Consider the following 24,703-nt stretch of genomic DNA (forward strand, 5'->3'; position numbering starts at 1 on the left):
TATGTCATGAATCAATACCAGTCAGATAAATCAAACAAGAAAAGATGTCTGGACAGGCAATGCTAGTATGAAAGGATAATGTAGCTGCTTTTTTCTTCACACAGGATGAGGAAGACAGAGGAAGACAGATTAGAAAATGCAGTAATTAAGAAGACTCCTGGGGCTTCTCACATCACAGAAGTGAATTTCTTTCTAGACAGAAAATTTAGAGTAGTTCATGAAAAAAGCCATATTCTCCCATTGACTTTATAACAAAAACAAACAAACCAACCAACCAAAACAGAGCAAGACCTATGCATTTTCCACCAGCTCCCACCATAATAGATCTTGAAAAACAAGAATTTTAAAAACATTAAATATTTGAGTGGAATTGATGCAAAACCTTTAGGATTTATTACATACCCCATTCTCTGTACGTTTCTCCACAGGTATATTTATGCCATTTCTTTGATTTTGGGCTTGACGTCCACCTAAAAGTAAAGTGACACTCTTAGTGCAAAGTTCAGTTTTCAACAAAAATGGTTTTCACTTTTGAATCTGTTCTTTTCAAGAATTTTTATATAAAGCTTTTACCTGTGAATTTTTGTTCTGCTAGTTCCAATGCTTTCTTATTACGTTATTCTTTGTAAGCAGTGGAGTCAGCAGAAATAAAACATTTACTTCACAGACTTCCTCTGTTAAAAGTACAGACATGCAGCTCTACTTTTCTGACTTGTGTTTAGGCAATGATGTCATGAAAGGAAATGTACTGAGCATAATTACTGAAGTTTCATATTTCTGTGTCCACAAGAAGCAGTAGTTTCAGTTCAATACATTATAAATTAATATAATAGATGAAGCTTTTCTAATGCCTTATGAACAACTTTAATCTACAAATTGATCCATAGGTCAATGATTAATTAGAAAGCCTTGCACACACGGTTCAGAAGCAACATTTTCCTTGTATATGAAACTTTGTGGCTTCAGGTGTATCTTAAATTTCTTAACATACTTTAAATTTGTACTGCCCAAAGGGATGACTGAGTATTTTACAAAGTACCGAATTAAGACAAAAATCCCTCATACATTATTGGGCCTGCTACTTCTGGCATTCAAAGCAACCAGCAACCACTTACAAACATGAAAAGAAATCCCAGCTCAAAGCAATAAGGACTCAGCCAAGACGTGAAATTCGGTTGTCAGAAGTAGTCAGATTAGTTGAATAAGGATAATCTGAGCACACAAATATACATCTCACTTTGAGATACCTTTCCTATCCTTCAGACGGTCTGACAGCCGTTAAGCATATAACACACAGCCTCAAAAGTCTTCTCATAAATTAAGTAAACTCTATACAAGTTAGATCAGAAAACTGAAATCCTTCTTTTTTTTCAATTCCAGTCTTTTAAGAAAGCCCCACTTAATACGGCACTGTTTTACATAAACACTTTTCCTGTAGAACCAAGCAGACCAGCGATTTGTCAACATGCAAATTATCACCACTATTAAATATATCTACATGAAGTACTGACAAAGCCACTGAGACCTCTGCCAATGATGTCTGTAAAATAGATTTTAGTTTCTAAAGGAGGCAAAGTAGTCTACTGAGTCTTTTCTCTCAATCCCACCCTCTCAAAATGTAGCGACTTTCTCTAAACAAGCAAAAAATACATTAAGCCTCTAATGCCCACCAACGTTTTTGGATCAGTATTAAGCAGAATAGAAACCGATCCTACTATGAAAATATTACTCAACAAGCTGGTGGAAATTATTCTAGAGAAGGGAATTCGAGAACATGAATAAATGTGCCACTGAGGAAGGTTCAAAATGGCTTCGGTGTAAGGAAGTTGTATTACATGCATCTACTGAAGTTCACTGAAAGAACTGATAATCAAACTCACTTCAGAAATGTGTTAAATATGTTTAGGTAACAACACTACAGGGTAAGTGTACTTACTCTGTTCATTACTTTCGGCTGGTGACTCCTCATGACGAAGAAAAAATTTCACCTCTTCCCTGCGGGGACCCCATTTCTGTAGGTGGTCATACATCATGTGATCAAAGGGTATGGGACGTTCTAAAAGTACAAGACCAAAAAACTTATCACAACTATTTTAAATTAAGCAAAGTTTTATAGAACTCTCATTAAGAATCAGAATGTCTTTTTTGGTAACAATTCAATCTATCCAATGTATTTTATGCCAAGTCAAAGATACAGGCACCAACAGACAATAGGTGCACTATATTAAAAGCTAGCCTGTTACTGTAACATAGCTCACTGCTTCACAGCAGTACATAACCATTTTGCAAAACCATACAAAAAATATCAAGTGTTTAGAAACCCTAATTTAGGACTTCTTCATCACAACCTTTTTCACAATGCTGATCTTTGCACCTTTGCTCCCCATTACCGCCAGATGGATATTTTGTTCTGTTATTAAAATGATTCATTCAGTTTGAACCTCTGGGTTTCCACTCAGACTAAAAGCCTTATCATTGTATTGACATTTCATCTCCTAAGAACTTGAGCAGGTGCTCCCACTCCAATACACTATGCCAGACATTAACTTCCAGTATATGTGGAATTACTGGCAAATCTTTGAACAAATAAAGGCTAAGTTCTATGCAGCAGTCAGTCTCTTTGTTTTCCCCCAAAGTAAAACATTTTCATAGTGTAGTTATTTCTTCCAAATTGATCAAATATATTATTACTAAGAGGCTGCACACTATACATTTAGTACTTCAAGATGAAAATACATTTCAAGAGTGAAGTTTTCACTGTTTCCATAATTACACTTGTATTTATTTTTAAATGTTTTCATTAAGGTAAGAAAATCTCCCTTTTAAGATCTTTTAAGATCTAATACTAAGCATAGCATTAGAAGATAACTTCTAATCAGAATAAAATTATACTAGAAGAGATTTAATTAGCTTTCCTACATGCAGCACCATGTCAAACCAATATTACTACAGAAAATCAGGCTTGCATGGAAACCAAAAGGTGGAGTTTGCGTTCTTCATTGTTAAAAAGCAAAATGCTCTCTGCCCCCAAAACCCAAACCACAGCATCTCCTACCAGGCAGAGCACCGCTAACGATTTGTTATCCATTTCACACTTAATCCATTTGACATGAGAAGACAAAATGATTCAAAGATATAACAGGTATCTTGGGGAAAGCTTGGTAAAATCACATCGCAAATATACCTTTTTTATAATGAAATTTACCTAAATTTATATGCATTACGAACTACATAAATGTATACATGTCTTGACACTCTTGGGATACTTAATTGTAGTATTTAAAGAACAATAGATTTTCATCCCTTGATTCACAATGCATTTAATACAATAAAGCATCTTGGCAAAATCTGTCACATCAAATAGGTATAGTGATTAACACAGTTTAGCCACAGTTAGAGCTAGGTGCTTTCAACAGGGAAGGGTCATTTAAACCACAAGCTAATTATATTAATCTGCTGACTGGTTACCTATCTTCCTAACCCCCACCCCCTCACCCCCCCCCCCCCCCGAAAAAAAATCACAACACCTGGATTTAAAAAAACAGATGCTTTTCTTTTCTTTTCTTTTTTGTGTTCCTTACTCAAGTGGACTCCAAGAAACATTGTCAATAGTGTTTATGCACACAAGAATAAGGTCACTGGCTTAATACAACTTAGTTCTTGAAAAGGAATTTTAAAAACATGATTTTCAGGTTTTTCAGCTCCTAAAGTAAAGTAAGATTTCAAGTGCTTTGAAGCATATCCACTAAAATTGCAGCAGGAGTCTTCTAAAGATCACAGAGTGTAAAAATATTTAAATGGTTTAGTTCAGGGACTTCAGGACACAGAAGACAAGTATCTTTAGGAATTTTTCCCAAATAGAAAAATTGCTAGGTAAACCTAGCAAGAACTGAAGCTTGATAAGAAGGAACCAAGAAGCTGGATGTCTGAACAGGGTTGGGCTAATTCTGGAACGGTGAGGAGTGGCTGCAGCATCGCTCCTGGTTAGGCTGGTCTCCCATTAGAAGTAAGGCCCTGATCCTAGGAGCTATTCAGAATAAAAGGTTTCATTTACATAATGTACCTTGAAGAATCAAGGTTAATATTTTTCAGACATGACCATGGAGAGATATGGGAAAAACATTTTCTACTACTTCTGCAATTCTTTCACAAAAACAATTCGGGATATGTTGCCCTAAATTAGACAGAAAACAGGTTAAAATAATAACAGCAACATCATCATCACTGAAACAGAGAAAAGAAAAATGAAGAAGCACTAATCATTCTGTGCAACTTAGCTACATGAAACAGATTCAGAAAAGAAAGACGAAGAAGAAACAGACATTAACACTTGACACAAGACGTGATGAGAACTGAAGTCCCCATTCCTTCCTTCAGTTTAAATCCAAAAAAATTGCAAGAAGAAAGCATGATCTTAAATTTGCTGTAAGTTAGGATAGCACAGAGAGACACTTTCTGGAAATATCTGTTCTTTAAGAATCAAAATCAAAACAAACAGAAAACCTGCAGTTAAACTCCCAGTTGCTATAGCTTCAGACATATTGGTTAGTAATTGTTCTCACAATACTATTTCAAACTTTAGTTTTAATTTTTTAAAGTTTAAATAGAAGAGAATGAAGAAAAGGTGAAATAGGAGAATGGGTGTAGAGTAATAATAAACAGGTTGGATCCCTATACTTTAACAACACATCAAAAAATTGTCTAGAGAATGTTTGTTTTCCTGAATAGCTAAGTGGAAAACCATGACATATGCATATATCCGTAATTATTTACAAAAACTGCCTTAGATTTTAAGTTGGATGAAAATTCTGAAACACTTTTGTGAACTGAGCTTGACTCCTTTCCTTTTAAGTAAAAGTTTTGAGGATGGGCTAGCTTTAAGTATTCTGAAATGATTGAAACACCCTGAAAGACCAAAACACAGATACCATATCAATATTTTAGAAAATTGCAAAAATCTCTCTGTTGGAACTATATATCCACGATTTAAAACAAAATAAGTTTCAGACTTCAGAATCTGTTTTTATCCCGATTACAAGTATCCTGCTCTTTGTAATAAGCACATTTATGCCTGCTAAACATGAAACCAGAATACAAAGTAATGGATTATCTCCATAGCGGGGGAGTTCACTGCAAGATCAGGAACGAGTCTTTTCCCCCTCAGGTTTGCAGAAGTACACTTGTAGTAAAGAACTATTTCTTTCACAGTCACTTGCCTCTATTTTACAACTAAATTCAGGAAAACCAATTAATACCAGTTGCTGAAGGGCTTTCCAGATGTAAATGAAGTGAGTAATTGAGTACTGGGTGGATTTAAAGGTTGAAATCCATTCTCTCTTGAAACATACTACAAGATCCCAGCGTCACACCTGTCTTTTGACCTCCTTACCATCTGCTGTTTGCAATAGCTGGGGAATGAGGAAGAATATTCTGGGTTTTTTTTCTCCTGTTATAGCATGAGAAATCTGTGCAAAAAGAGGAAGCTTGAAACTGACAAAGCATAAGGTGCTACAAAATGTACTGATACATCAGGCGCGAATGCTATCGACTTTTTCAACTATTACTCATCTCAAGAAACTGGAAAGGAGGGGTAACAGAGAATGAAATACAAAAATCAAATGCAAATAAACCAAACGCATATGCCATGCAGCTGCGAGAAGAATCAGTTTCTTAACTCTAATACAAACAATACCTAAACTATTTTACAACTCTTGGGAAGCTGCTCAACCATTTCTTTGCCACACAAAAGCAAATGGAGAAAAGCTAACACAATAAATAAACAAATATGTTTTCCAACAGTTAAGCTATTGTAATCCTTCTCTGAACTCTAGAAATGGCACGTAATTTTTGGAGCCAAACTTGCATGGTTATTAATAACGTTTTTCTGGAAGACAAATTCTCTCTCTGTCACCCTCTAAAAAGAAAAAAAGAAGTAGTTATTTCTCACTTATTTGTACACACACATTCAGAAGATGAAGATTATTAGAAGGGACAGTATTTTGTTAGATTGATACAGTTTAGGAAATGGACAAGTTTTGGGCACACAAACTGTTTTTAGTATCTGATAATAAAACTACAATCTACAAGCCCCATTGCCTTGAATTTGAGTAGACATGTATTATTCAGTTGGGCTACCTAAAGAGGCTGTGGCTACCTGTAGAACAGAGGAGTTAGGCACATTCACAAGAGGACAGGTATGACAGCTCTCTCTTATGGAGAGCTGTGATTTGTCATCTGTGCAACATGAAGAGTCTACCAAGAAAACAGATCACTTATGGTATGTGACAAAACCTAACGTGTTTATTCAACACATGATTTTCTGTATTAACTTTTGTTTTGAATTTTACTTTCCAAAATGCCTTCTGAAAGAACATTTGTAGACCTCTCTTGAGGATAAGGGCTGAGGGGTCAGAGACAGTGTAATAGAAGAGAAAAAAATACTCTTCCACCGGCACAACATGCCACCGATTCATTGCAAATTGCTTCACACTTCCCACTCAGAACCATAGTTTAAGTTGTTTGTTGTTGTTAACTGTTGCATTTAGCTGTTTAGACTCTTTTCTACATCAGATCTCTGCTCCAGGCAAAATTATTTTTAAAAACTTCAGGGGAAAGAGTTCAATTTAGCTCTCAGGAGCAGCTGAAGGAAAAAATATCATATTTATGCCTTGGTAAAAAAAAAAAAAAAAAAAATCAGGTTGTTTCACTGAGAAATTTATGTACCGCAGACTTTGGGGCAAGAAGTTGAGGTCACCACCACACAGATTTTTTTAACGGTATCCTACATTTAAGAACAACAAACAAAATGCTTGTGCTGAAATTCCTGTCACAGAGACTTAAAACCAGTGTGCAGGACATCTTTTTTGCTGACAGTACAGGCGTGATTGAGAGATCCAGAAACATATGCGAGTGTTTCATCTCTTCTTTCATTCTCTCTAGTCTTTGCTGTTCCACGCTTTCAGTGGAATAGATCTATACAGTCATCACCTTGGGTATTTAGCAAGTGAAGCTAGATTTGTGAAAGCACCTTCATGTGAGTTTTAAAAAGAAACTTGGAGCCACAAGCACATTTTAAAAAGTTTGACAGACCCATTCAACAGGTAGAAGCCTTGGGCAGGATTCTGCTCCTAAACTTAGGTGCCTGTATGTAGATATCTACTTCACAAAACTGGGCGAGCTCCGATGCTCAAAATCACATAGATAACAACTAGCTGAAATCAGTGGACTCCGTGTTCTACTCATGGTAATATCTAGATCTCCATTGACTATAGACACATAATTCACAGGGTAGATACCCAAATTTAGTCTTAGTCTCTCCATCACAACTTCCTGAATAAGTTTTATTTCCTACTTTATAGAAACTTTTAGCTTTAGATATCTAACACTGAGAAATAATTTTATCCACAGATAAAATACTTCCTCAATCTTAAAAGTTATTATAGAAAATGTGTGCTTACACTTGCCAGGGTTGCAAGGTGTAAGTGTCCCAGAAAGATGTGGATCACTGGCTACAGTTTCCAGTCACCCTTTGAAGCTAGTTGACAACATTCTTTGCATTTTTTAAGTGCACCCTCAAAGTATTGTGAAAGCAGAACAAATAATACCATATATGTTACACTTTCACAGACAAGCAACTGGAAAATATCAGGGATGTCTGAGTGCTGTTAAACACAGTCTGCAGATCCATTTTAGAAATTCATGCAATGCACTTGGCATCCTAGACTCTCCATAACCTAAGCTTCCAATTTGAAAGAGTTTTAACCCTTCTGTAAGTTTTATCCTTAAACACAGTTTTCTAACTAGTTATGAATTGAATTTGTATTCCTGGAACTGCAGATATGCTTAACCTCTTCCCTACTCACTCCTAAACTCTGTGAGTTCCCATCCAGTAAGGAAATGACTTCTTGAGGCACCTTTTCCCTTTACAAAGTCTTAGAACAGTTTAGAAAAGAGGAGGAATAGTTTCCCCAGGAGGAAAATATTCTAGATTGCTAAGACTTAAAAGCTCTAAATGCATCTGAATAATGCCTGTTTTGTCTGTTTGACAAAAAGTCCCTTTCAAAATAAAACCCCTCTATGCAAAATTTATTAATTCAATATCAAGTTATGACCTCATCAGTCTTTATACAAAACAGATGACATAAACAGCTTAAACAGGGGTGACCTTAGTAACTGAGGGATAAGAACCTGCCTGTTATCCTCACCCATCCACCGATTCTACTCGCATCCATACATTGATATACTATAACCTGGAGGCTTGCACTACATGCAATTGCAAGAACCCATCTAGAAACAGAATCCATAACAGGGCTGTTTTGACACACTCCTGAAAAGAACTGCCTACCCCATTATTCTGTGAAGTAACAATTCCAACACATATAGGATATGAGCACTACTACCTGCCCCAAGAGAGGCTGACAAATCTCTGAGGGGAAATGTTCATGAAGAAGCTGGAGATACTATGTCCAATTCTGGCACAATTCTGTCTGCAGAATATCTGCTATTCATGATACAGAAGGAAAAAATCTATACCCATTCATAAATTGCAGGTTGTGTTCACATGCCTAATAGCAAGGAAATTGGATTGGAAAGAATGCAGGTGGTGATCTGCACCCACTTACTATAGAGAAGATCACCGAGATTCTGTATTGTCATTTAAATACCCTCCAACCTATATATGCCATATGCCTATTTGAAATAAATGGCTTCTAGAAGTGAAAATACCCCTTTTTTTTTTTTCTTTTAAGATGAGGATACTGAATACTTTGTTTATGTAATTCAAAAAACAGAAATACAGAACATTAACATATCTTACACATGCATTTTATCAAATACTCCATGCTGAGGAAGAAAAGAGAGGAAAAAGTCAAGAACTGCATTAATCTTTACAGACATCGAATTACCATGCTTTGCATGAAAGTTTTAGGAAAAAAAACACCCAAAGAACAATTTGAAATCATTAATATTGAAAACTCAGTCTTACCTTTTTTAAAATTGGTACATTCATTTAAATCAATTTCCACTGAACATTTGACTCACCATTTCCACGCCATACTTCAGCCAGATGGCAGCTCCCTTCTCCAGGCTCTTTGCAGAACTCTACTACATCGCGACAGGTTGTTTCTGGTGTAATTGGAACTTCTGTCAAAATCTGTTCATTGTTGCTCAGAAACACAGTTAATATCATCTGAAAGAAAAAAAGAAAAGCAGCAGAATATTAAAAGAAAAAAAGGACAAGAATAAAATTATGGATAAGATTTATAATCCCCCTGTAAATGGAAGTGTATGCTTATGGTTGGTTACCACGATCCATCAAAGTAGTTTCTAGCTTCTTGTAACTTTGCCAAAGCTTTAGTCCTTTGTGTTGATTTTTTTTTTTTTGACAGTGCATTGAATTGACAATTTTTTTCAAAAGCTTCGGTTGAAATGGTTTAGTTCTGTCTGAAAATAAGGCTGGGAGGGAAGGCACAAGTTTTGGCTATGTCAGATGCTTGAAATCATAGCATTTAAGTGTTGCAAATAAACACATACTTTGGCAAAGTAACCTGAAGGTTCACAGGTGGGCAACCCTTTGCATGAGGGACATCATTTTTGCAATTTGTCTGAAGATACAGTTATATTTGGTTGAATTGTAAGCCTTTGGTTAAATGGTAAGCCTCAGAGGTTTTGTTTTGTTTTGTTTCAAAAAAAGGAAGGAAAAGAGTCACATTTTTCAAGAGACTGTATTTTCTTAGTGTAGTTACTAGAGCTAAAAACCTCTGAAAAGTCGGTTCTTTCTGTACTACTCCAGCCCCACCCCCCCAAGCTTGCTGTGTTGATCAGACTGTACATAAAACCTTCCCACAGCAGTACTAAGCGCGTTCTCTTCACTCAAAGTTACAAATCAGAAGACTTCTTTTCCTCTAGTAACTACTCCCAGCTATTCCAGTTGGAAAGTAGCCACAAAACAGAAACCATCTTTTCTTCCCCTCCCGCCCTTAACAACATTCAAGATGACATCAAGAAAAACAGAAAGAAGAAAAAGTGGGATGAAACCTATAAAGGAAAAAGCCTAGCACTAAGAGCTAGTACTAATCTGGGTCGATGTAAACTTCTGTTCAAATTCCTTGCTCCACCTCAAATAAATGTGTGCACCAATATATATGTCCAGAGATACTCCCATCCCTCTTCATGTTAGCAGATGTAACTGGCTGCAAAGTTAAACACTCAAAAACTGTGCACATAAACTTAACCCACCTCACCCCCTTGGTGCATATGTATTATTATACGATCATTAATAACAGGGGCATTTGCTACATTCCCCCTATTAAGGGCCTCCGCCTTATGCAGTATTCTCAACGGATTTGTTCCGTAGGCCCTCATGTAATTTACTGCAAAAGGTGGAAGCATATAGTTAACAGCTGAGGGGCTTGTAAGAAGGAAAAGATAAAAACATTCTGCCAAGAAACGAAGTCCTAATACAATGATGCTAAAGTGATTCATTTTTTGCTGAGTGAGACTGGTTGAGGACCTATAAAGGTTGTATTCAAAGACAAGTATTCCTATGTTACACTAAATCCCCTGAAAGATACCTGACCCTAAGCTTCTGCTTAAAACTCAAACGGACACTTTTAAACAGATACTTTTAACTATTCTGTCTCTCTGCACCTTAATTTCCCATCTGTAGTCACTGTACTGTTCTGTAAACTCATGGGGAAGGAACAGAGATAACGTAATGTTTAAAAGACAAAGATACCATAATAATAGATGTCCCTGAAGAATGTGACAAAATTAGTAATTTTGTCTGCAAAGAAAGTTCTTTCACATCTTTCCAGTAAAAAAATGTGGCATCACATATTGAACCACGAAGATTAAACCTGATTATTTAAAAGCTCTTCATTAAATGAGGATTCTCGACTTAAACAAAGTTGTGCTTCTATTTGCATAGGCAATTCTTAAAAACATTCATAACACTTTTATCTGTGGGACATATACATGTACCAGACTGGAGATCTGCATTAATAACAGCTAGATACTGAGCAAGAGTGGTCTATCTACTTTAGAAGTAGGCACAGGACAAATTCCAAGAAAGCTCAGGCTTCAAGCTCTCAGTCTCCTCGTCAGTCCTCCAGGCTATTTTAGTCCATGTTTCTACTCTCCCTCAGCCTGCCAAGTTTGTAGGCTATATCCTGAAGTCTTCAAGTAACTACACTTCAACACAAGAAGCAGTCATCCAGGGCTGCAAAAATATACTAGAATTCACCCCAGAGTTTCTCCAACAGCAGCATTAAAGGAAGCTATAGTAAAAGCTACAGCACAAGCTAGGAAGAAGCTATAGGATACAGCCACAGATAATAATGAAAGTGCATGTAACCACCTACTGTAAACAGCCCACTATATTATTTTTCCCCTGTAGAAGATTCAGACATAGTCTCAATATTCAGTCGCTGTGGAATCTTTTACAGAATAAATATCTGATGTGGAATCTTGTAGTGGAATTTGACCTCATATTCAAGAAGAAAGAGTCATATAGGAACATAAAACAACAGCCTTAGAAGAAACCTTAAGAGGTCATCTAATGCAGTCTCTTGGCCTCAGGGAGGATCAACTATACCTACATTATTCTGCAGAGATGCTTGTTTAACCTGTTCTGAAAAGCCTTTCATGATGGAAATTCCACCACTTCCCTAAACCATCCACCCCAGAAATCCAGGATTCCTATTGCAAGAAGTTTCTTGAAGTCTAGTCAAAGCTTTCCTTGCCACTATTTAAACCCACTAGTTGTTCTCCTAGCCACAGGGGTGGTAGAAAACACTTCCCCCCCCCCCTTTTTTTTCCCTCTGCAGTTAAATTTAAGGAATATATAATAAGTAAGTAAATTAAGTAAGTTTAATTAAACAACATCAGTTTGACAGAGAATTATTAATGCCGGTATTCTAAATACAGTTTCCCCATAACACTTGATCATAATTTCAAAATAAAACCCAAGTTTCCCAGACTTTATGAGAATGCCAAGAGACCCTTTATGATATGATGCATATTTCCTCTTTATCATTTGTCTGAAAGATCTGTTATCTTGTCATGAAAGGATAAATAGAATGGCTTAACATCATGTGGTTTTACATGGTTTGCAAGTTTCAATTTTTTATTGCTGTAAAGATAACACTGGCCCAAATTGTTTCATGTATTCAAGATCGTCTGCATCTGTAGACAGGCTGAAAAAGAAAGAAAAGCCTTGGGGGTGTGAGTTATCCCATACATCTCAGTCAATTTTCCATAAATTCAGACCTCAACCACTATATAAACTCACAGTCCCCTTCACAAGACCAAGCCAAAATTTGCTGTACCTAAAGCACACCACTTTCTTCTCTCAGCTCTGACTGCACCAGTCTTTTCCAAAGCTGGGTGTCACTCACAATATCATCTGCTAGACAGCCTAGGGAAAGGTATCTCACCAAGGAGGAGGCGAGGTGCTGTAGCCAACTATTGTCATACTCCTCAAGCAAACTTGGTTAAGTAAGGATTTATTTTTAACAGGTTGTCTGAGTAACACCAAAGAAACTGTTTCACTGTGCTGTGAAACAGATGTCCTGAAACATACACAGGAAGACTCAAAATATTGAACGTTATTAATGTATTGCAATATTAATTAGATTTTCAAGTCAGTGGCATAGCTGTACCTATTTGTGGTGAGGATGCAATAAGAATCAGAGGTATTTCATAGTGATAAAATACAAAGAGGCATTGAGGGAGCCTGGAAATCTGCTGCTGAAGAATATGAGTGAAGCATACACATGAAATACACAGTACACCCACTGAAGCTTTACGAAAAAACATTCTTAGCCGAAGATAAGCACTCAGGAGAAATGATAAATCCTTTGATTTCTCATTTTAAATGGATTCCTAAATAGGAACAACTGTAAAAACCCATCTTGTAAAAGGAGATCATCACGATTGTAGCATTTCTTTGATAATCTCTCAATTCAATCATTCAAAACTTTTAATACTTGGGCACAATGTCACACAACAAGATCAACCCAACACTCATGAGTAAGTCACCTCAGGGCTTCTAAATCATGTATTTTTTCCACAATGAATACCAAGCTCCAAATCTTACACTTCCCTCCTTCTCCTCAACCCACACACGGATGTTACCTGTCTGTTACTCTCCTCTGCTGCTCCTGCTACCAAACCAATGGCTTTATTCCAACTTTCATGAACTCCTATCTCTTTTTACTCGTCTTTTTAACCTCCTCCCAAACTCTAGTATATCCCTTCACAGTTCAGGTCTTTTCCACACCAGATAAGCTATAACAAACATCACAACCTGCCTTCAAAACTGTTCTGTCATCTCACTCAGTTCTCAGTTTACAGATTACCTCCTTCTAGGAGAGCTTCACAATCAGTACTCTACCCCAATCTTCTCCGCCCAACAGATGCTTGTCAAATAGTTGTATGTGTTCCTCTTAGTATGTTGTCTCCTCTTTCTCCATTCCCATCCCAATTCCCCTCTTCCAACCATACTTCCTGTGTTATTTAAAGGACACACTTAATCATCCCTGCAGTTTCTCAAGGAGGTAGAAAAGAGGGATAAATCCACAAGATCTTTATCCTTGCTTATTATCTCATCTCTTTCTACAGCTGGATAATGTCTCCTACAAAAATTTCAATAGAGATGACACAGTTTTATCTTTCTAGGCCTGATCTCTCGCTAAGGAAGCTGAAATGTTGACAATCTTCAATCATCTCTCGTGAATGCCTAGCTGTCAATTCAAGTTCCATATGGTGTAACACAGTCCTTCGCCACTTTTCTCCAATGACTCCCTAGATTTCATATTCATCATAACACACAGGTACCTATTGCTATGAGCTGTAATACAGGCATCCTTGACACCAATCATTTTCTCAGTCTTGTGTCTCAGATCTATCTCTATAGTTTTCTAGTACAACATGTAAGACATAGATAGGGTTTTTTGTTATCAACTGGTCTAGCTAATGCTCTCAGAGTTTGGGAAGCTGATATGCAAGTTTCCAACTTTTCACTGGTGTGCCTTTTTTATTCATGATGCCTATCACAGCAAAAATCATTCTTCATGCCTATGGCTTTGACCATGCTGCCTTTCTGCATCAGTCCTGATAAGCACAATTTATTGGTCTTCACTTCCCCATTGTGACGTGGAATCTTCTTCCCTATCATTTTTCACTCCGTATCAAGAAATTGATACCGAATTGATCCTTTTCACCAGCTTCTACTCTCCATGTGCTAAACAGGTGTTTTTACGCTTTCTTCTGTGTTGTTCATCACGCCTTATATGCGCCTGCAACGCAACCTCATTATTTTCCTTGAAGACCCTCCTTTGCTTTTCTGGCTACAAAATATATTAGACAAAGTAAGCTGTCAATATGCTGAAAAGTGCTGCCAATCAGGCTGATAAATACTGTTTTGTCTACTTAGACTTATCTAACTGTCCAGTTCATCTCTTACTTCATCCCAAACCAAGGTTCCAAGACCTGTGCATCAGAGATGCATTCATAACTTGTCTACCACAGCAGAGATCCCACAAAGTCACAACTAAATGCCTTACGTGCTACCATATAGAAACAAATGATCTTTCAAATGAGTCTGATGTCCTTCGTTCTACATGAGCTTGTTCAGGCTGTCCTAGAGACCACCCTGCCTTCCCTACTTGAGTTTTGCAACTTCAGTTGCACTGCCCTACTACAACGCAATCACTTACGACTGGAATAAAACTAAACTACCATCACGAAAACAGAAGATGGCAGCTGTTTTTTCTTAGTTAAGAAATAGCCTAGAAAGCTAAAACTCCAGCTGCTGAATGAAGTCTTTTCCTCACCATTTTTCTAAAATCTTACTGAAAAAAATACAACTTTTTGATCTTCAGCTAATATCCCAAATGAAAAAGAACAGGTATAAATTTAATTAGATCCTCTTTAACAACAGTTTCAGTGGAGACAAGAAATACATCTTACTCAACTATTATCTTATGCTACCAAGACCTGAAACACTGGTGCTTGAGAATAAATTGTACACGCACACCTCCATTGCCTTATGCCCAAGTTAATTTACCAACTTGGACAGCTGATACAATAAACACTGGTGTTTCAGGTTAACACAGTCCATATAAGTACCTATCTCCCAATACTCTAGTCGCAGAAAATTGAATTAAGTTATCAAAAAGCAATCAGACAAGTACTATTTCAGGACATGCTAAAACATTAGAATTTAAAACAAGTCCGAGATTATTTTCTTATAGTAATAGTCATATATTCAACTAGAAAAAGAGAAATGATGAGTTCTGGGGATGAAGATGGGAAATTACTCAGCTGGCTTTTTACTTTACATATAACTGCTTTTTAACTAAACCCCACGTTTCCACTCAAAAGCAGGGTTCCTGGCAAAATTGGATCAGATGATCATTACTTTTCCTGCATATAACCTATTTTATGTCCACAACAACAAAGTAATTTAGAAAAGTCACATCTATGAAAGATCAGAAGATCATTCAAGCAGTGAACAAAAGGTTAAGAAAAAAAAATCACATCCGAAGAAAATGAAAACCATGAATTTTTCCCTTTGTGCTATCCGTTGCTCTCATTACCCAAATCTAGATATGGGATTGCCTAAAGGTATAATGGATAATAGATATTTTTGTGTTAATAACTTCTGCTAATTTAAGAATTATCAAGCATATGATTGAGAGTTCAGAATATACTGGATATTTCATATGGCTAAATCCACACACTGCTGTTTAGCCTTAGTAGATTTTCCCTTTGGGTTTTTTGTTTGTTTGTTTTTGTGGGGTTTTTTGTTTGTTTTTTTTGTCTTTAAATGTAGAAATTTCATTGTGTAAAGGTAAGAAACAAAAAAAACCAAAAAAACAAAAAACCCTCCTCTTCCAGCAGAAGAGTGATCAGACATTCCAAATATATGACATGTTTATTATTAAAAGGCTGACATACAATGAACTTAAAAGTACAAAATACATTTCTGACATAAGTGCCAACTTCATTCCTTCTGTTTCATGGGAATTAGAAGGCATTATCTTCTCACCATGCATTTTCCCCTAATAGAGTTCCAAAAAATCCATTCATCTTTTGTGCTTTGTCATTTCAGAGCACTTAGTGGTGCCTACAACTCCAAGAAGAGAACAATCAGCAAAGACAAGACTTCTCCAAAGGAAATCTCTCTTCCACAGTAGAGACCTCAAGATCTCCCTAGAAGTTTCGATAACTTTCATCCTTGGTTTTGCTGACTTGGGAGTCCGAGGAGCTTGCTATATTTAAGGTGCTACTACAATAGAGTTTTAACCAAAACGTCCAAAACCACATCATACTGAAATGTCAAAGCCCCATCAATCAAATATGAACTTTGATTAAGATTGAGGTTTTCAGTTACTAGAAAAATTACAGAACGAGGTGAAAAGTCATCCTTTTGGTGATGAGACATACTAATATGCATAACCCTGCACATAGAATGGTCAGAGAAAAAAGTTACAAATTATCAATTATATCATGCAAGTTTGCTTCCCTGGAATTCATGCCATTACATAAATCTTGCATCAGCTACAGCTGTAGAAATTGTAGTTCCACATTTCAAGCACTAAAGCAGAATTTTAACTTTATTTGCAGTATGAACACTGTCCCTTTTTAAGATTATAGACTTCATTAGGTGAATCATAGAATGATTTGGGTTGGAAGGGACCTTAAAGATCATCTGGTTCCATGCCGCCTGCCATATGCAGAGACACCTTCCACTAGACCAGGTTGCTCAAAGCCCCATCCAACCTGGCCTTGAACACTTCCAGGGATGGGGCATCCACAGCTTCTCCGGGCAACCTGTTCCAGTGTCTCACCACCCTCACAGTGAAGAATTTCTTCTTTAGATCTAATCTAAATCTACCCTCTTTCAGTTTAAAGCCATTACTTCTTGTCCTATCACTACATGCCCTTGTAAAAAGTCCATCTCCAGCTTTCTTGTAGGCCCCCTTCAGGTAATTCTATCAGGGCTTTAGCTTTCCTAACCTGATCCCTGACTGCTTGGACAATTTCTCTGTATTCCTCCTAAGCTACCTGTGAAGCTTTAAGCAATTACATTTTAAAAGAAACCAGACTATGAAATTATAACCACAAAACTGGTTTAATTAAAGCCATCTCAAGATACATTCTTGACTCAAGTAATGAGTATTTCTTTATACTGTCGAGATTTCAGGACAAACCAACGCCAAGTAAATCTCTGATGTTGATTATTTTCTGTAAACCCCAGAAAACCAGTAACAAGAATAAACCATTACACTTCCCTATATTAAAAAGGGACATTTAAAATCCCTCCAATAAGCAAGTTATTCACCAGTATGCTTTGTTCCAATAACGATTTACCTTCAAAAAGAAACTGTTCTTTTCAAAAACAGATCTCTTGAAGAATTTCTTGCAATACATTTACGACTCTTATTTCAAGTAAGAGCATCAAGACATACAGCAAATTTGTTACTGATTACTGTGTTTTTCATTAGGAGATTTCTTTCCTTTAACATCTTTTCCCCTTCCCCATATATGGGGTGAGAAACAACTACGTTCAGTTTTCATATTTCTAAACACATTTCCTCACATCCTCCTCACATCCAAGCTGTACAAACTTTGAGTTCAGGCCAAAATTTAAAGCCCAGCAATGCCTTTTGACTGTATTAGTAAAATTCACAAAGGTAGTGCAACCAACAGACTTCAGTTTGCAAAGAATACAAAAAAAAGTAAAGTTTTCTGCCAAAATGCAGACTTGTGAAACCAATAGCATGTTTCCTACTACGCTTTCAAATTTGAAGCCAACTGCTTCCATATGGCCTGCAAAAGAATTCACAAAACTGGGAGCAAGTCTCAGACACTAAAAATGTATAGCATTCAGCTATGGGCTACTAGCAAACATTAAAACCATAAATTTCACTATTGATAAACCTAAGCATTTATAAGGTTACTCAAAAATACAATCAATCTGGTATTATTCTTGGATAACATTTGCAATTTTGATCAAATCTGAAAATGTGATGTTGTCTAAGTGTACTTTAACTATACTTATCTCACAAAAGCATTTTTTGCATAAGCTCATATGCTAGTTGCATTAACTTGCCATTTTGCAATCACTGAAAGAAAAAAAAATTGATCCACCTTGAGATCCACCTTCATTAGGCTCTGCACAAGACAACCTGGTTACAGAAAACATAACCAGGAGAGAAAAAAAATAGTCAGACAACAGTTGTACCAACAGACTTAGTGATGGGGTATAAAAGTATTTCTCTTGCTAGAGCACAGAAATCTCCTTAATTAAAAAAAGTATTTAACTCCTCTTATAGAAATGTGGAAGCATAGCATTAAATTAAATCCTTAAACAAGATTTTCCTACAATTTTATAAGGCCTACATGTATGCAATGGCTTAAAGAACTGACAAAAACCACAGACGTTTCCTCTCAGGACTTTCAGGACTGTTGCCTTTGCCCTCTTCAGTAAATGAGCTTTCATGTCTGACAGCAGGTGTTCAACAGGATTCAGACTATTTAAAAAAATCTACACCTGCTTGATATTTATTTGCTGAAGGGATACTTATGACACTTTCTTGCTCTTTGTTACTGAAAGACAAAATGCTACAGCATCAATTGTAGATCTGGAATATGAAGCCTCTTACTCTTCCAGTGGCAGGCTTTTTGTAGGGCAGAGAAATAAGCCAAGATTTTTGCCAGCGGAAGGAAACTAGTGTTTCTAGCAACTGTCATCACATATTTAAATATATTCAACTGAGCAAGATAGATCCACAGATATTAAATGAAAGGTATTGTAGTAGTTAATTGAAAGACTTCCAGAGCTCTAGGAAAACAATACCTAATTAGAACAATAGCAACTAAAAGCTCACTTGTGTAAACAACACAAGCAACCCACAGAGTCGAATGGGTATTCTACAGGCTGAGAGGAGCAAGATATGAATAGGGATAAAAAGACAACTGACCTAACAAAGGTGACGTTTCTAGCATCTGCCTGAGACAGCAGAATGACATGATCATTTGGACATTATAATGCTAAGTAAGATTTTAGGCTATACGTTGTTATATTAGAAGTCACAGTCAATCTATGGTACTAAACCAATGCCAGCTCTCCAGATATTATCTTTATAGAAGCCGTGTGTTGTCACAACATTGGAATGCCTTCTTTTAGATTCAGATGGTTCTGTTAAAAACACGCAGGAGATGAGATTTCAATAAATTAATTTAAAAGATGGGCAATAAACATGTGGCTACGGAAGGGAAAACGGGTATAGCTGAAAAGGGACAAGTTAAAAGAATAAAAGAGGTTGCATTACAAATAAAACTATTAATTTAAAAGGAAATCTGTCCAAGTGCAATATTTAATGTCATCAGCTAAAGCAACACAGCCTGAAGTTAGACAAATCTATAAAACATGCCTCTTGTGATGTTTTCTAGTGGAAAGTGTAATTTGGCACTTGCTACAGAATGAGTTCAACATCCCTGCATCGTATCTGTTGGCTTGCTTCCTAAATTGCTACATCTGGAGAAACAGCAAGAGACCTTGTTGTTGCTCCTTCATGCAAATAATTCTACCAAAGGACTGTCAAGACACTAGTTACCATGTAAGAGACTTTAGAACACAGGGATAATTCTAGGTACACTGACAAGTTCTTGCTGAGCCCATCTCTCCATTAAGCAACACGCATTACAAATGGAGAGATTTTTATTCTTTCCAGAACGAGGTTTTGAAATTTTGTTTTGTTCCACCGTTTAAAAGACCGTGGGCCATATGCTGCCTTTCATGATATACACAACTGTTATTAAAAGGTGGAAGCTGGAGCCTCTTCTTGAAAGACTCTGTTCGAATCAGTCGATGCTGGATTTCCTAAATCCCTTACAAGGTTGATGACAACTCAACATAAAAGTAAATATTCTCACCTTGCAAATTAGTGTTCTCTGATTTATTGTAGGACTATTGTAAATAAGTCTTTGCCGTCTATCAACCAAGAACAGAAGACTGATTTTCAAATGAAGCAGCTCTGAAGAAGTTCCAAAGTTTTTCTGACACTCGTTGGCTTCATTAAGGATACTCTTTTTTATCTTTTAGAATAGTTTTTGTCTGTGAATCTTAGGTTGACCTACCTCATCTAGTACTGCCCGCCTAATTTCAATGAGATTTATCTAGAGCACCTTGAAAAAAAAAAAATATTAAAAAAAATCAGCAGGTATATCAATTTTGTGCTGATTATTAAATAAAGAAGTAAAAGAAATTGCTAATCTATTTAAGAAACTAGCAAATACTCCTGCTAGAATGAAATATTTTAATAGTTGTTTAGGCTTATTAATATGAGAATTCCTTAAACAAGGGATTCTCACGAAACTCTTCTTCGAAAACTGCAGCAGACGCTGCATTTGCAAATGCATGGAACACTAGTAATACACAGGAAAAGGCAGAAGTTCAGGAGACAGCAAGACTCCAGATCAAAACAATAGCTACATTGGTGTAGTCATCTTTCCTGAAGGCCATTTGTCCATAAACTCTGACAGCTCTAATTTGATAAAATATAAACATGATGTCCACATTTCTACTGTACTTCACGTCTCCAACCCAGGGTCCTCCAAACCAAATGGTTCAGAGCTAAGTGGGGACCCCCAGTACAGGGTCAGGTGTGGCCCCGTAGCTCCCAGGGAAAAGGAGGGAGGAATCACTGTGGTACTACAACCGCATCTCATTGTACAAGATCACAAACACAACTTAATGCTAATGTTCAGAGGTCCAAATCTTTCATATCTGTCAAGGTAACCAGCATGTCACACATCAAATGCATGACAAGGTTGAAACAACAGTGCTAAAACATTAACTGCCTATTTCATCAGCTGATGAGAAATGAATAATATATTAAAAAATGCTACAAAATATCTTACTTTCCAAATCATTACAGAAGATGTGTTGCTGAAGAACAACGCAATTGTAGTGCTGTAAAATTTGCAGTAAACTCAGGTGAACTGGCAATAAATGAAAAACAAAATTAAACGAATCCAAGATGACTCAGCTTCAGAGATCATTTTATTACATAAGAATCTCAGCTTTTTAGTCGGGGGGAGGGGGAAGTCACCAAAAGGAAAGGTTAAAAAACAACACAAAACAAAAACCCCCACACAAACCCAAACCAAAAAAACCACACACACAAAACCCCCTAAAACTCCAAACCCTACAAAACAGGACAGCCCCCTCAAAGATTCAAGAACCAGATGACAGATTAAAAAAAGACAAAAAATTTCATATTTTACTTTTATTGGGTGAGGGATTTGGGGAGAAGTCCTATTCAAAGTTTTTGCACATTGGGATTAACAATACTGTAATTTACTTCGAAAAGAAAGCTCATTCTGACAACACAAGGCAAAGCTGAAAAGCAGGGTTAAGCATGAAGTTTTGGGTTAATTTTCCTGAAAGACAACTTAGTCTTCAAAATCCACACGCAACAAAAGTGTCTCACAGAATTTGTATGACAGAACTGAGTGTTCTCAAATTATTAAAAATATTTTGGCCAAGGCTAAGGAAAGGGAGGTGCTGATGTTTCTACAGTCTTGTGTTCGACCTTGTCAACAGCTACAGCAAAGTCATCCAAAATCCACTGAATTCCAGAAAAGCCTTACCTACCCACTGCATTGAAAATAACCTCATCAAAAAAGTATAGGATACGAAGACAGACATTTGCGTCTTTTCATTTACAACTTTTCAACAAAACAAAACAAAAACCCCAAAACAAACAAACAAAAAACCCCCACAAAACAAAACCAACCAACCAACCTAGTATTTTTACTAAAGACATCATGCTTTTTGTCAATTAATAAAGGTGATTTGCAGCACTGAACATCACTTTTTCATTTTACAAACAAGGAACAACTTTTATGAAATCTACAGACACACACCCGTGTGTAATGTAGCAACCGGAATCAGCACTACTCTTTCTTTTTATTTTCAATAGAGCGAAACAAGAAGGGACTGCCACAGCTTTCTCCCACTGAGAGGAAAGTATTAACAAAATACTGATTGTTTAGTGTATTGCTTTCAGGGAATACCAACCATTCAATCTTAGATGTAATGTTATCTGGCTTGGCAAAAAATATAAAAAGTGAAAAGTGAATACATCCTTTGGGATTCAACAGGCAGTCCGCAGAGTTTTCCTTCCTTCAGAGTGGAAATTGCACATAATAGAAAAATAACTCTTTGCAGTGCATTTCTTTAGTGTTTAAATGGCAGATTTAAAAATTAAAAGCTGTTCTGTTTTACTCTCAGATCTCCACTTTGGCTGAATCAAAACCAATAAATAATAATAATAATAAAAAAAAAATCAAACAACTTATGCAAGGCACAATTAAAAATTTCATACATTTCATATACAGAAGAAACCCATATAAGACAATAATCTCTGATCTTCAAGTAAAAATCCCACATACACACACTCTAGCCCATTATAAGGATACACTGCTTGGCTTTACAAAAAGAAATCCCAAAATGCTTAATTTTACAGCAAATAAAGAAAAAGAAAAGTGATCCCACCTTCTTTTTTATAATTCTGTCCTTTGTCCAGTTTTTAGAGTTAAGTCCAGTCTTTTCTGGTAGCCAAGATTTCTCTTTTGATGTTTTTATAATATTCTGAAGAACCATCCTTAAAATATTCTTCATGTGGACAGTTGTAAATAGTAGTGAATATAAAAATATTGTGTAGAGCTAAAACCTAAGAACAGTTTCTGTGCAACACCTACAGTGAAAAACTACTTAAATGGAGTATTTTTGGTCTACTGGCATATGAGTTCAAGCAGTAATGACGAGCGGTGATAAGATGTTCTAAAGAAACAAGACAGGCCACAGTTGTGACAGGAACAAGATAGGCTAGATCAAGTTTCACCTAATTAGGCAAGGTTGCAGTAGGGGAGTTCTGCTATCCTCTCCTTGTGCAATAGTAATCTTTGTTTACTATTATAATAATGACAAACAGTAAGTATTCATCTGAAATAAATTTACATATAAGGCTCTGAAGAGACAGAAGTGATTTTCCTGTTGAGGGGGGCAATGATATGAGCAAGATGATCCAAGAGCAAATAATCCTAACAACTATAAAGAGACATTTCCGTGACATATTTTCTTAAATCAGGAAAATGTTTTAAAAAGATCGACCAGCTTAACAACAAAACAAACAACAGCAACAAATCCACCATGTATTTATGCCTAAAAAGACTATAGTTCAAGCACTACTCCATTCTTGGCAAACTCCGTCTTCTTGCTGGACGTAATTCAAGCAGCAGAGAATATAAAATGGTAAACTATGTTTCTCATTGCCTCTTCATGTCAAGGGACAGCAAATGTTTATCATCATTCCTGTCAACACTACACAGGATCCAGAGTGGGGAACAGAGAAAGATGGCACCAACAATGCATACAGCTCTTACTCTACAATTGCAGGAGCAAAGCATATTCTCCAGCCCAATCCATTCCCTTAATAGAGAAAATGGAGAGAAAGAGTGAGGAAGTGACCCAAGGGGGTAAAAAAAAAAAAGAACAACAAAAACAAACAAAAAACCACAATCCAACCCACACTATGAAAGATCAACAGAACCTGAACAACCCTTCTCTCTTAAAAGACAGCTATGAGCTACATTTTCTGTGTAGCACCTCGCACATTAACTGCAGGAAGGGAAAAGTAAGGGGTTCTCCGCTTCCTTTGTGAGCCACAGAACTGTTACATTACCCTTCTTTACAAGCAGCAGCAGAGAAGAAAAAATTAGTAAGATACCGTATTTAGCCTGCTTCAACATTCAGAAATAGTACTGTCCTCCCTTAACGCATTTTGTCAGTAACAAAAACATTCTGATCCCATGCAGTCTTCCTTCCTCCTTCAGCAAATATGTATCATGTTGAGAGGTTTATTGAGAATATAATTGGTAGAATCATTTCAGAATTATAAAATGCTGCAACTTAAAAAAATTAACCTGTTTGCAACTGAGAACATTTTAAATAAACGAGAAACTGGAGGATGTTTCTTAAAAGGGAAGGGTTGTTTTGCCTTTGGAAGGACGGAAAAAAAATCTAATCTGGTTGTTCTCCAAAACCAGATTGTATCTTTATCTGCCAGAAAAACAAACTCTATCACATGAATAAATATTTGAGAGGAAAAGCTGGGCCTATATTAACACATATTGTGCCACTCTTCCAACTATGGCTACTGGCTGAATTCTTCTAGACAAACCCCCAAAACTTACGGAGGCCTCACTTGCAATAGAAAGGCATGACATACAGACGCAGACCAGAAGTATATGGGAGGGCCCAAAACAAAAGCCTGCCATCCCTATTGGATAACTGCGTTCTTTCAACAGGGAATATGAACTAAAATAAACATGTGTCACTGAACTTCCCTTTTATCCTGCACCCTCCCTTCTGAAATAACTGAAAACACCTATGTGTAGTTTGTTAAATCAGATAAATAATAAAAACAATAGAAGCACAGTGTAGGCCATTATTTTCTCTCATATAGCCCATAGACGCATTGTCTCCATATTGAGTAGCTGATCCAGTGCAGTTATTTGGCTGACTGATTTATAACCATTACTGTTAGGTAGGTAAATATAAATGTAGAATATATGTAGAGAGATAAGGATACCACAGCCTCTGGTTGCTTAATGTATTATCAGCCTC

General features: G+C 36.6%; 1 protein-coding gene across 6 annotated transcripts in view; it reads right to left on the reverse strand.

Moving 5' to 3' along the window:
* Positions 1 to 24,703, reverse strand: part of PPP1R13B (protein phosphatase 1 regulatory subunit 13B) — a 74,664-nt gene that overhangs the window by 37,154 nt on the left and 12,807 nt on the right. For 3 of the 6 annotated variants that reach the window (XM_087747852.1, XM_087747849.1, XM_009467188.2), the window contains exons 1-4: positions 22,571 to 22,800; positions 9,040 to 9,187; positions 1,937 to 2,056; positions 403 to 470 (exon numbers count right to left, since the gene is read on the reverse strand). In XM_087747852.1, coding sequence (XP_087603978.1) covers positions 403 to 470; positions 1,937 to 2,056; positions 9,040 to 9,187; positions 22,571 to 22,696 — 462 coding nt within the window. In that variant the 5' untranslated portion in view covers positions 22,697 to 22,800. Of the gene's footprint in view, positions 1 to 402; positions 471 to 1,936; positions 2,057 to 9,039; positions 9,188 to 22,570; positions 22,801 to 24,703 lie in introns of those variants that run through there. The other 3 variants (XM_087747850.1, XM_087747854.1, XM_087747851.1) reach the window with 2 other exon arrangements.

This window comes from Nipponia nippon, unplaced genomic scaffold (genome assembly GCF_047370975.1).
Source record: "Nipponia nippon isolate SJK-2023a ecotype South Korea unplaced genomic scaffold, ASM4737097v1 scaffold_11, whole genome shotgun sequence".
In the NCBI taxonomy this organism is placed as follows: Eukaryota; Metazoa; Chordata; class Aves; order Pelecaniformes; family Threskiornithidae; genus Nipponia; species Nipponia nippon.